Genomic DNA, 12157 nt, shown 5'->3' with positions numbered 1-12157 from the left:
GGGGGGGGGGGGGGGGGGGGGAAAGCACCTCCATGCTCAATTTCATCTACAGCCTCCATATATGAATAACCTTCTCCCAAGAAAGTCCACATTCAACCTAGGAGTCTATGTATGTGCGGGGAAACATGGCCCATTTTTTCTTTTCTTTTTTTTGGAAGGGGGGGTGGGGGGGAGACAGTTTGGAGTCATTAAATAGTTTAAGTTTGTCACTTCTCCCTGGGGGATTTTTTAGAAGGTTGAAACCTCTCCCCTTTGGAGTTTGGGGTGATGTTGGTGTTGTTTGCAAGCTATTTGGCCACTTTTTCTACAGAATCAAGATCTTTCCTTTCAAGCAGCATTGGAAAAATTATGGCCAATCAGTGGGCAACTTGTCAGGGTCTGGCAATATTTTTATTTTTAGATTTTAATTTAACCAGGAGTTGGAGTCTATTTAAGTATTCAATTTTATTCTGGCCAAGAAAGGATACTCATTGTTCTTCTACTTTCCACAGGAATAAGACTAAAGTCTACATAGGGGTCTGGCCAGTTCTAAAACTGTTTTTGGTAAAAATATTCTAGATTTAGTGCTTACCTCCCTCCTTTGCTGCAGTTAGTTTATTAACTATAATTTCTGCTGGTACTTACTGTTAAAGCTTCTCCTCGATACTTTTCATGATAATATAAAAATCCAGGAAGTAGTTTTCAAATATTTTCACCATTACATGTTAGTGATCAACTCACCTGCAGCTCACCTATAATTCTGGCTGGACACTGATGCTCTTTCTGCAAGTCTAGAGTGCATTTTGATTTTTTGACTAGTCCCATTCTTAAATTTTATTTTCCCTCACATCTGAAACTATTCTTATAGCTAGATCTTAGAGCTATCATATGCTAATACGTCACTACTCCCTCCCATCATTCCCCAGTGTACCAACTCTGTTTTGCTCCAAATTGCATGGATAACTGAGTCCTGCTAATTGGTTCTTCCCCCATTTCCACCCATACTGATCCTTGGTTAAGCACACGTTATACTCTTCCAATAAAAATTGTTTTTAATAACTCAAAAGAAACAAGCAGGAAAATCAGAAAAATCAGTTCTCACACCCTTGGGCAGATGCAACAACAGAAGGCTCTGCAAGGACGCATATTTATGAAGTTGTAATTGTAACAATATCAGGAATAAGAAATCAGTACCTGTGCATGTGCGGAGAAGCATCTCCAATTCTTATTTATAAGATATTACGTGTGCTATTACTAACAAGGACAGAGTTATGCATGCATAATTTACATGTAAGCCTACTAATAAAAAATATGTTACTAAAACACCACCTCTTAGCCTGTGGTACACCGTACACCTTACCAACAGTAATATTAGTGATGACAAAAAGAATACTTAAATTTTTGCATGGAAATATAATGCAAAGGAAGCATGTGAAAAGGAAAACTTGTCATTGACATTGTGATAGACAAAATTTGACATGCAAACCATCAATTACTTCAATCATGATATTTGAAAAAGAAAAATGCATTAACCTCATTCTCATTTCTCCTAACTGAAAAAATGTGGATGAAGAACTTAAACACAATCAGTGACAATAAAGGATACCTGATCTAAAGTATGCTGTGCAAAGTCACTGGTCGATATCATGACTCCAGCAACAAATGAACCCAGCTCAAGACTTAATCCCAGCTTATCACTGCACTGGAAAAATTATAGCACAACATGAATATTAGATTGGTGAAAGGACGCTTTATGGGATGTCATGAATCAAAATGATTGCAGCTGTCTTTATAAGTACCATCCATCGTCTTAACCTCCAAGGAGAGAACAGACCATGCTATCCCATGTAACATACAGTAAAATGGTTCAGACTGGTTCATACTTGTTTAACATATAAACACCGCCAATGGAGCAGAACTAATCAGTTTGCTTTTAATATGGATGTATTTTTTTTTTTGGGTAGAGATATGGATGTACTTACAATAGGAGATATATAAATAAGAAAAATAAATTATAAGTTCTCTTTTTCTTATTTCCAAATAAACAATTTTTAACTAGAGGTAGAACATGTAAATACCCAAGAAATTTCAACAAATCCTCATTAATACTTGTAATTTCTAGCTCCAAAGAGACCTTTCCAAGAGGCCTCTGGCATTCATTCACTTGAACCAACTTCAACTTTGTGATGGATAATTTGTTTAACACTTCACCTGTTTTGCTCCTTAAACCAACTCCCTGAAACCCTATACTGGACGGGGAAAACAAAGGGAGTCTGGCTGAGTAATTAAATAGATTGTGTGCATGCATTTTGGTCAATCAGAGCAGAAAAGGAAGAATGAGGATTCTAAATTCATTTGAAAGCAACAGTTGTTGGGGTAGGGTATTGGGAAGGTTTGGCTAAAATTGAAAAGTGAAGAATTAGGATTCAAAATGCATTTGAAAGTAGAAGATGATTACTAGCAGGACCCAAAACATTTGAATTTAATTCTCAATCTTCAGACTTCGTAAACTGTAAATACTACTACACATACTTCTTCCTAGGTTAGCTAGGAAGGCTGCCCAGGCTATCACAGCAGTTGAATAGGCCAAAACCTGCCTGGATTGGTTGGAGCATAGGCTTTGGCGCTGCACTTGGTTACACTTCCAATTGTTCTTGTTTTAGAACAGAAGAAATGTTTTAGCTTGTTTTGGTTTTCTTGTTACTATTCAAAACAAGGAAGCACATTTGCTTATGCAAAACACTTTTCAATTGTTAAATAGACACACACAAATATATATATATAGAGAGAGAGAGAGAGAGAGATGATGGTGTTGACGGGAAGGACTGCAAAGAATTAAGAAATGGGGGCACACAGACGAGCTATCAGTAGCAGACTTGAGGGTTGGGAGATGGAAGATGATGATGTTAATGTTAACTCTGCTTTGCAGTTTGTACTTGTACTTCATTCTACTTTTACATCACAACGTCGTAACTTGTAACTAATTAATCAATATTATGCTTCTTCATGGCAATATTACATAATGTATACAGTATAGTTCAACATTTACTACCAAACAAGGGTGCGACTCTAAAACACCACCATGTAAAGTGAAGTTCTAATTTACCCCAAAACAAGCTTCCCACCAAGTTTCAGATCATGATATAGCCATTTGACCACTGAAACAGCAATTTGGAAAGAGAAAAGAAAACCATTAACTCGCCGAAATTTGTTATTTCGATGATTTTCAAACCACCAAAACGAGACAAAATTTCGAACCTTGAAATCAAGTGATCCCTTTGATAATATCACTCTGTGCATATGTGAAGATGATATTGCAAACCTATTCATTTGTTGGTATAATGAGTATTATTAGCCATTTTTTCATGTCACCCTCCAAGAAAGCAAGTCTGTACCCTGTAAATAATGAGTATGTGTGTGTGCGCGTGCTTCTTTGACAGATATCTTATAAGGCGTAGGGGAGGATGTCTTTTGATGAAGATGTTTCCATTTGGGTAAGCTGGGATTATTAAAGGAAAGGAACAGGCAAGTTTTTCATGATGTATCTTGCCTCAACACAATATTATAAGCCAGTAGCATGTCATTAATGGAAGGGTCCTGTTCCTGCAAGGAGCTTATTAATACTAATTGATTTCGTCTCTGGTACAGTACGAAATCCTTTCGGTGGACAAAGTGGAGTTTCTTTCAGACAAAGACTTTTGTTTAAATTACAGTCAAGTAGCATTGGTTACTCTTGAGCAAAAACTTCTCCCTTTTATACTTTTTTTTCTCTCCTTGGAAATTTTTTTCTTGCACATCAGAGCATGTGCCTTCAAAACAAATGAGAACATTGGTCACATTGGTCTTGAAATTTAGTTTAAAAAATGTACAATGAAAGCATATAGTAAATGATAGATCAGCAAGTAACTGGCAGGACACATATGATGATCAGAACAAGATACTACACTTTTAACTCTGGTGAATTGAAGGAAGTTTGTGTTGCACTTACCCAAGCTGATAATAAACAAAATGCTACAGCAGCAAGCTGATAAAGTTCATTGGTCTGCATACCACAGAAGAACATCAACTTCTTAAAGAAAATGGTTAAGATAATTAGATATTTGTAACTGAATAAAACCACAAAATCTGTAGACCACCACCCCCAAGAAAAAAAAAAAAAACCCACACAAGTCTCTGCAAAAATGTCTCATTGCTTACAGGTTCACTATTTTACACAACAAAATCAATTCAACGATAGAAAAGAGAGATCCAAAATTAACATCACACAAGATTATATTAGCAAGTCAAGTTCCTAACAGTAGGAAAGTACGAAAAAAGGTCGATTGATGTTAATCATCACCACAAAAATAATTATTTTACTTTTATCAAACTATATCACAGAGAAAACCAGAGTAGAAACATAAACATGCATGATCACCAACCTGTGAAGATAGTTGTATCATTAACTTCAAGAACCGAGGAACGAAGGACCAAGATAATATAGAAGCAGTAGTAAGGAATATGGACAGCACCAGCAAACTGCAAGTGTACGCATAAGAAATAAGTTCTCAGTAACAAATTACAAACGAAAAATCAACTATCTCATCAAATTACAAACGAAAAATCAACTATCTCATCAGTATGATGACGCTCCAAAATAAGAGCAAAGAAAATAAAAGTGCCCTCCCATGAGAAGTCTGTAACGGTTTTACAGACAACTCCTAGACTAAATGTAAATCCATATGTCATGAGAACAAAAAAATACCAACAAATTACTCCAACCATTCAGAAGACAAAAATGAACTCACAGCTTTGCCATTGAAATCATCCCATGCAAAAGGCCACTATTTCCACCCAAAACAGGCAGAAGAGCAAACAGTAAGCCAACAGCACAATCCTGAAATAAGCCAGGGTGAAGGGAAAAAATCATGTAATTCAGCAGCCAAGCTCTTTAAGTTGGCATATTATTAAGTAACAAATAATTAAATATACTTCGAAAACAAAGAGCTGCAGGAGATGCCTGAAAAATAAGAGTTCCAATAGTGACTTGGCCATGAAGAGCATTGTTGCCATTCCTCTCCACCAGAAACTTTATGACCTGGTACAAGGAAGAGGGACACAATTGAACTTGGTAAGATGATAGCAGCCAAGACAGAAAATGCAAAAATAAATTGGTCAAACAGACACAAAAGCATTACAACTGCAGTTGATGACATTGACAAGAAGGAGCCAACAAATACACCCTCTGACAATTTTGCACCACATAGCTGCACCAGATATACAGAAGCTTTGTCAAAACTAGGCATTTACTTTAACGTAACCATGAGCTTCAGATGTCTATACAACTATTTCAGATATAATTTGAACCAGGGCACATGACATATAAAGAGATTTTTTCCATAGTACCATGGAAATTATGCCACAGAAGCACATAAATATAATAATTTGAAGTAGCCCTCCAAGAACAGCAACAGGTCCCACAACCTTTAACTGAATCAATAATTTGAATTAGATTGACTTCTCCCAGAACAGGAAAAAAAACAGTAATTACAAAGTGGCAGTTGATATCTCATATTCCTTTCTTAGAATACAATACCTTTGTCAGAGAAAACTCAAGGCCTAAAGCAAATAGAAGAAAGACAACACCAAATTGTGCAAAAGTCTCAACCTGGAAAAGGGAGAGAGAATCAGATTTTTATAATATCAATGAGATTAAATTCATCCATTTATATGTATTAGCTGCATTCCTAGAGGTTTTGGATCTCTAAAATCACAAATACCTATTTAAGCCTGCGCATTAAAAGGATTTTCTAGGAGTCAAACCCAAAATTTTCCCCAGTAGTCCCTCCGACACCAGATACTACATATCATCTCCCAGTTATGCCTAGTTGACTGGAAACCAAGATTACTTGGAGCAACCACTAGGACAAAATGAGAACAGAACATTCTTAAAAAAATCAAATACAGAACCAAAACAATGCATACCTGTACTGTTTCACTAATAAAATTCAAACCCCCTGGTCCAATAATAGATCCCGCCAGTAGATAACCAACAATAACCTATCACCAGTAGACATAAAGAAATTAAAAATGCAAAGTTGAGTTTTTTTAATAAAGGTAAAACAAACAGAAACAGATTTCAACATATTGCCGAAAATCCAAATCATAGGAGCTATGAGTTGAGGTTATGAGGATACAAACCGGTTGACCCAAACAGGAAAAGGTAATGCCACCAATTGCAGCAGAAACAATCAAAACCACCAAGTCTGAAATTAACCTACAGGAATGTGAAATGATAAAACTGAAGTATAAGTCCCAAGCAAAAGAACAGGTCTAGGTAACTCCACCAGTTTCAGCAGTAGTACTTGCAACTACAGGGATCAAATTAACCTAAAAACATCACCAGCAGGACTCAACAATTCAATTAGTTTTATTTTCTGTTTGATAAGTAGGCCTGAAAATTTTACCAGCGGGCCTATTTAACTTATTAAATTCAAAACGTAAAACTTGGGTAAGTCTATCCCACATTAATAATCTAAGGTTTTCCAGGTTGGTACAATCATCACTGAATGGGATTGAAAGGTTTAGTATATGAACTGCCAACATCAAATGCATTTTAATTGTTGACTTTTCCAAGAATAAACAACATGACCTTTTGTGCCAACTATTTTCGTCAAATAAGTAATTACCATTGTAAAGCTATAAATATAGGATTGTGCATTAGACAAAATTCTATAATATGAAATACATAAATGACCTACTAAAGTTCTTATAAGGTGAGATGAAATATTATGATGAGGATAATACAAATTAATTTTTTATGTACGAATAAAATGATGTTTCTACAGAGAAAAGAAAAAGTAAACAGGACAAATTTCTACATCTAAACCTAGTGAAAGCAGGGAGATTTGCAGGAACTACTTCTAAATTCCTAGCATTACCAAGTCATAAATGATGGAATTCAAAAGAAACTTCTGATATAATACTATAGTAGGCTGAGAAAAAGGAGGTGAAAAGCATCCAACCTCAGATCTACTTGAAGTACTGGATACTTTGATTTCTTATTTGACATTACAAATACATTGTCCTGCCATGAAATAAAAGAGGCAAATAAGTAGGAATTCAAGAGCAAAAGTAGAAAGATATAACTGGAAGCAAGGTTCACTGAGATACAAGTTTCACCTTTTTGTCTATCAAGGTTGCCATGTCGTCTGAACCTTCACTTTCAAGGGAAAAGACGTCTTGAAACTGAAATGATCTAGTACCACTGCACAACAGAAAGGAAGGGGATAAAATCCAATATAAATTCTGCAAAATGGCATGACGAAGCTGTTTCCCTTCTAAAAACGCAATTGTGAAAGATTTCCCTACTTGGCCTCAAGTGTCTCATTTCTCTTGGGCTTCTCATGAGTAATTTTAGCTACAGTCTCCAGCACAGCCTGTGAAACATCAGTTAAAGTAGTCAACTAATATGTTAATTAAAATAAAATGATTAAATACTAAAATCCAAATGACAATTTATCCAAAAAAGGATTGCAGACATTGTCACTACAACTTCAATAATGTTGAAATGCACACTGTCATCAGGTAGGTTAATAAGCTAAAACAACTGAAGATAAGACAGCATCAAAGGTCACCAGATCAATTGGACAAAAAAACATGCATAGTGTCCATCACAACATCTAAAGCTGCATTACCAGCTAATATATACAGCCTAGTAGAATATTTGAAACTTTCAGCCAACTCAAACTCAGACATAAGAGCTAGAACATTGATTCTTTTTGGCTCCAAAAGAATTCTGTTCAATAAACATAAGAATGTTTCAGTCTCATTGCAAATTTATGCAAAAGGTTCTAGGAGGAAAGTGACACCTACTTGTTGCTCCGCTACAGTGTTGTTGAAGCTGTTTTCATCGAATCCTGCCAAATGCAGAAAACAGTATCATCCAAAAGAATCAATGACTATGCAACAAAATAAACATAACATGTTTCATGTTTAGAGCTTAAACGGAAGAAACAATATAAATAAACTGACAACAGAAATGATGATAAAAATGCAGAAGCAGGAACTTGTTTGGGGTTGGACCCTCCGACATGGCATTAAAGCCCAGGTTCCCTTGTTGTCTGTCCATGTGTTGAGCCAAGTATGCCGAAGCTAACATTTTGGGTTGGACTATTCAATTCATCACCTAGTTCAGTAAATAGTCTATTTTATTTGAGATTCAATCTGCACCATACGATCATGATCAAATATCAATGTTTTGTTCGTAATCCTCCAAATCTTGGACCATTGCGGTTGGTCTCCTCTTGAATGTGCTGAAAAGTAGCCTCATTAAGAGTCTCATTGAAATGCATTTGCCAACAACGGTTGAGGCTCAATCTGCATCATTCGATTTCCATCGATGTTGCGATTGGCCTCCGTCCCCAAGTGGTATTTAACACGGAATCAAAGCCAGGTCCATTTGTTGTCCTTTTTAAGATGTATATCCATGTATATGTCGAAGCTACACATTAGGAGGAGTGTGGAGATGTTGGGAGTTATAAAGGTATAGTCCCACATCGGTTATCTAGGACCTTGGATGTGTCTAAATGTGCCTAGGTCCTTTTGTTATCCTCCCTAAGTTTTCTATCCACCTCCCTAAATTTTTTGTCCACGTGTAAAGCCAAGTATGCCCAAGTTAAATGTGAGGGGGAATGTGGATATGTTGGGAGTTACAGAGGTAGTCCCACATAAGTTAGTTCAGGTCTCTGGTGCCTTCATATACTTGAGGTTTTGCGGAGCTCTCTCGATTTAATGTCTTACAGTTTTGGGTTTGACTCCCGAGTGGTATTTCGTGAGCTATTCCACTTTATTCAACAATATACAAATCTATGGAACAAACTATGTTCTACCAATTTTTTATATCAATGGAGCAAGAAAGCACTCGACCTTCTAGAGGCGAAACATGCTTTAACCAAAGGCATAAGCAAGTAGAACACACTATCCCTACAAGGGTGTTTCCTCTTGTGAATATATTCATTCCAGGTAAGCTTGTGGCCAGACTTAAATTTTCTACATAAAGAAAGAAACAGGAAGTTAAATGAGAATGGAAGGAAAATATTGGTTTCTTAACATGCGACGCGAAACTAGCAAAGGGTTAAAGTAATACGGTTGATTTTAGGCCTTGGTGCTCTAGTAGCAGTACCATCTCAGTAGCAGTACTTGAAATTTTCATTGTTCCATTATGAGAGACTGGAAAGTGTGGCATTATAATTTGAAAGAAACATTCTCCAGAATGAATAGAATAAGTTAGTCACTAACGGTGTTCTTCTAATTCAGGCTTTCGTAATTACCTAATGCTCCTTCTATATACATGCTTATCCAATACACTTGATCCGAAGATTTTCGAAGAGGATTAATAAGTAGCAATACCATGGCATGTTCAAGATGCACATGAAAAAAAAGGCCTACCAAGTGCACGAGGCTCCTGGATGTGCGAGTGATGCAATACCGACAAGGGTTTACACAAGGAGAACCAAGACCAAGGTCGACCCAAGTGGCTGACTGGGTCGACCCAGATCTGGTCCAAGTCAGCCCACGATTTGGGTTGCTGATGGGGTTACTAATTAGTTATTTAATTTCTATTTTGAAGTCCTAAATTAGTTTCTAATTTCAAGTCATTGTTAGTTTCTAATTTCTATCAAGACTAGTTTCTATTTTCGTTAGATTCCAATTTCTAGTTTTTAGTAACTTTTTGTAATCAGTTTTTAGTAACTCAGATTTAGTAACTCTGAGTTACTATTATTTGTAAACCCTCCCCATCATTATAAATAAAGAAGATGGCTCTTTTAATGAGCCACGATTTTGACAAAATATATGGCTACTGCTGCTGCTGCTTTCTCTGCAAAAGAACTTCTGTGTGTCTGATCACAGTGATGGGTTGGTGTTCGATCCAACGACTCCTTGCGGCATGAAGTCCAGGAGGTCTACTCCAAGTAATTTTTTCTTTAAGCTCTACTGTAATGTCAAGGTTTATTAGAGCTGCAAATACCAGGTACGATTCCTTCTATTTCTGCCCAGAATTTTCTGCAAAAACAGAGCCTTCGGTCTCTGCTGGAAAGATCAGTTCTGCAGGTCTGATCAGCCTAGTTTTTTGGTCGAAGGATCCCCTCTGTCCAAGTAAGGATCAACCCTACTTTTGGCTGATTCTGATCAGCCATCTCTGAGATATTAAAATCTCCGGATTTTTGTCTTTTAGTGACCTGTTGTGTCCTAACTTGGAATCGATTACTGTGACTGGTCTTATGTTGTTTCCTTAATAATGTGGATCAATGTTGCTGTTGATTTGAACCTCCAAAAGCTCTCTGGAGTTTATGGTTGTGTTTATTTAGTCTACTGCTGCCCTGTCTTAATTTATATTGGTAATCTGAAATCTGTCAACTGCTGAAATTGCTACTGTTCTGTTATGGTTGTGGATTGTTGATACCATGGTCTGGTTGTTGATTAGTCCTTTTGTTTGGTGCTGATATCTGGTCATAGAGCCCCAAATTCTGGTTTGACAAATCTGTTTGTTAAGGACTGTTTACTAGTTACTATTGGACTGTTATTGCTGCTCACTATTGGGTGATTATTGGTTGTTCTCTGGTTTATAATTTCCTGCAGTCTTGGATCTGGTTTGGTGGTCCAATCCATTCCTACATTAGCGAGGTCCCAGGGGCGAGAATTAAGCAGCCTTACCCCGAGAATGTCGAGAGGCTGTTTCAACCGCTTGACCACCAAGATGCATATGAAGGTTTTCATAAATAAGAAGCCATAACATGGGCCATTACAGTTACAAAAAAAATATATTATCTACATTGAGTAGATTCAGCAGAAAGAGGTAGCAACCTAAGATATTCTAAATTACAAGCTTCGAAAAATATAGAATGCTCCTTGTATGCGCATGCTTAAATACAGTACACGTTTATAAGAAGCTTCTTTGTTTTCCTTTTAAGTTTTCCATTTTCCTCCACTTTCTTCCCTTGAGTAGTATGTACCTCCCATGTTCAGTTTGGAGTTCTACTCGCAGTTCTACTAGCCAAAATAATAATGAAAGAATTTCTTTTTCCTTTTTGTTTGGGGGATGGGAAAACGGGGGAAGTTCAATTATATACACTTGCATTGCCTGCATAAATTTTGACAAAGGAAGAACAATTATGTGGCTTGGAAAGAAAAATACAACATCGGAAATGTTATCACTCTATCGATCTGTCCCATAGTACACAAACTCCACTTCAAGCAGCGATAGAGCTAAAGCAATTACGATAAGATTAAACCACCAAGTCTTCAACTATTTCGAATGATTTACTGAGTTATATTTTCTTTCCCTATTTAGACCAAATTGCACTACGATTTAGATTCAGATTCCCCAATCACTAGAAGCCATATTCTTCACAGATAAGAAGTTCACTTGGCTCTGGTAACATCATTTCCCCGTTCCACATACAAAACCAGAGGCAAGATACAAACACATTCAGGGGAAAAATAGACGACAAATTTAGAAATGAAGTACAACATCACCCTAACCTTCAGGTTGATCATTATCGGAGAATTCCTTGTCAAGAACCCCTTCGAAGATCTTGGCAATGCTCCCCTCCCCCGCATCAGGAGGCGAGACGTCCAGTGAAAGGTTCCCATAGAACCTTTCCATGGTCTCCTTATTGGATCTGGCGAAAACAGCGGTTCTCGTACAAGCAGCAAACAAGACAAGCCATACCAGGAATTCAAAGGTTCCTCGTTCTAAATTTAAGTCCGCCATTAAAGACGAATGCTCAGCTTTGATTTCCGAGCAAATGTGAATACAGGGAGCTATCTGGAGAGGACAAGCTTGACGTCCATTATAGATCTGCTCCCCAGATCGCTTGAAGCTATTTGCGGATTCTCAAGCGTTCGTCTTTTCTGTTTTCTGCGAAAGCTACTACGCTGGTGGTTTGGAAAATCGTATGGGTATCTGTGTCGGTATCGGCACTGTCCGATTCAATTCTTGACCAATACCGTATTGCTGGATCGTTACGGACGAATGGCAACTAAGGATATTTCGATCCAATATTGGTCTATCTGGAATTCTGGATCAGTATCGGCACTGACCGATCCCAAGACCAATCTGATATCTTAAATTATGATTAGGCTTTCTTAATTTTTACAGTTTTGGTGATTAGCCAGATTTGAATGTGGATGGTGC

At 37.1% G+C, this 12157-nt stretch overlaps 1 protein-coding gene across 2 annotated transcripts in view; it reads right to left on the bottom strand.

Moving 5' to 3' along the window:
- LOC122082412 (K(+) efflux antiporter 5-like) overlaps positions 1–11891 on the bottom strand; it is a 15508-nt gene extending 3617 nt beyond the window's left edge. For both annotated transcript variants that reach the window (XM_042649953.1, XM_042649952.1), the window contains exons 1-15: positions 11503–11891; positions 7834–7877; positions 7330–7397; positions 7141–7225; positions 6984–7045; positions 6160–6235; positions 5944–6018; positions 5555–5626; positions 5365–5448; positions 5157–5225; positions 4979–5056; positions 4767–4855; positions 4401–4497; positions 3968–4021; positions 1586–1681 (exon numbers count right to left, since the gene is read on the bottom strand). In XM_042649953.1, the coding sequence (XP_042505887.1) occupies positions 1586–1681; positions 3968–4021; positions 4401–4497; positions 4767–4855; positions 4979–5056; positions 5157–5225; positions 5365–5448; positions 5555–5626; positions 5944–6018; positions 6160–6235; positions 6984–7045; positions 7141–7225; positions 7330–7397; positions 7834–7877; positions 11503–11734 (1281 nt within the window). In that variant the 5' untranslated portion in view covers positions 11735–11891. The remainder of the gene's footprint in view (positions 1–1585; positions 1682–3967; positions 4022–4400; positions 4498–4766; positions 4856–4978; positions 5057–5156; positions 5226–5364; positions 5449–5554; positions 5627–5943; positions 6019–6159; positions 6236–6983; positions 7046–7140; positions 7226–7329; positions 7398–7833; positions 7878–11502) is intronic.
- Between the last annotated feature and the right edge of the window lie 266 nt (positions 11892–12157).

Source organism: Macadamia integrifolia, chromosome 6, assembly GCF_013358625.1.
Source record: "Macadamia integrifolia cultivar HAES 741 chromosome 6, SCU_Mint_v3, whole genome shotgun sequence".
In the NCBI taxonomy this organism is placed as follows: domain Eukaryota; kingdom Viridiplantae; phylum Streptophyta; class Magnoliopsida; order Proteales; family Proteaceae; genus Macadamia; species Macadamia integrifolia.
The sequence above is the reverse complement of the archived record's forward strand: the minus strand, read 5'-3'. Positions and strand labels throughout refer to the sequence as shown.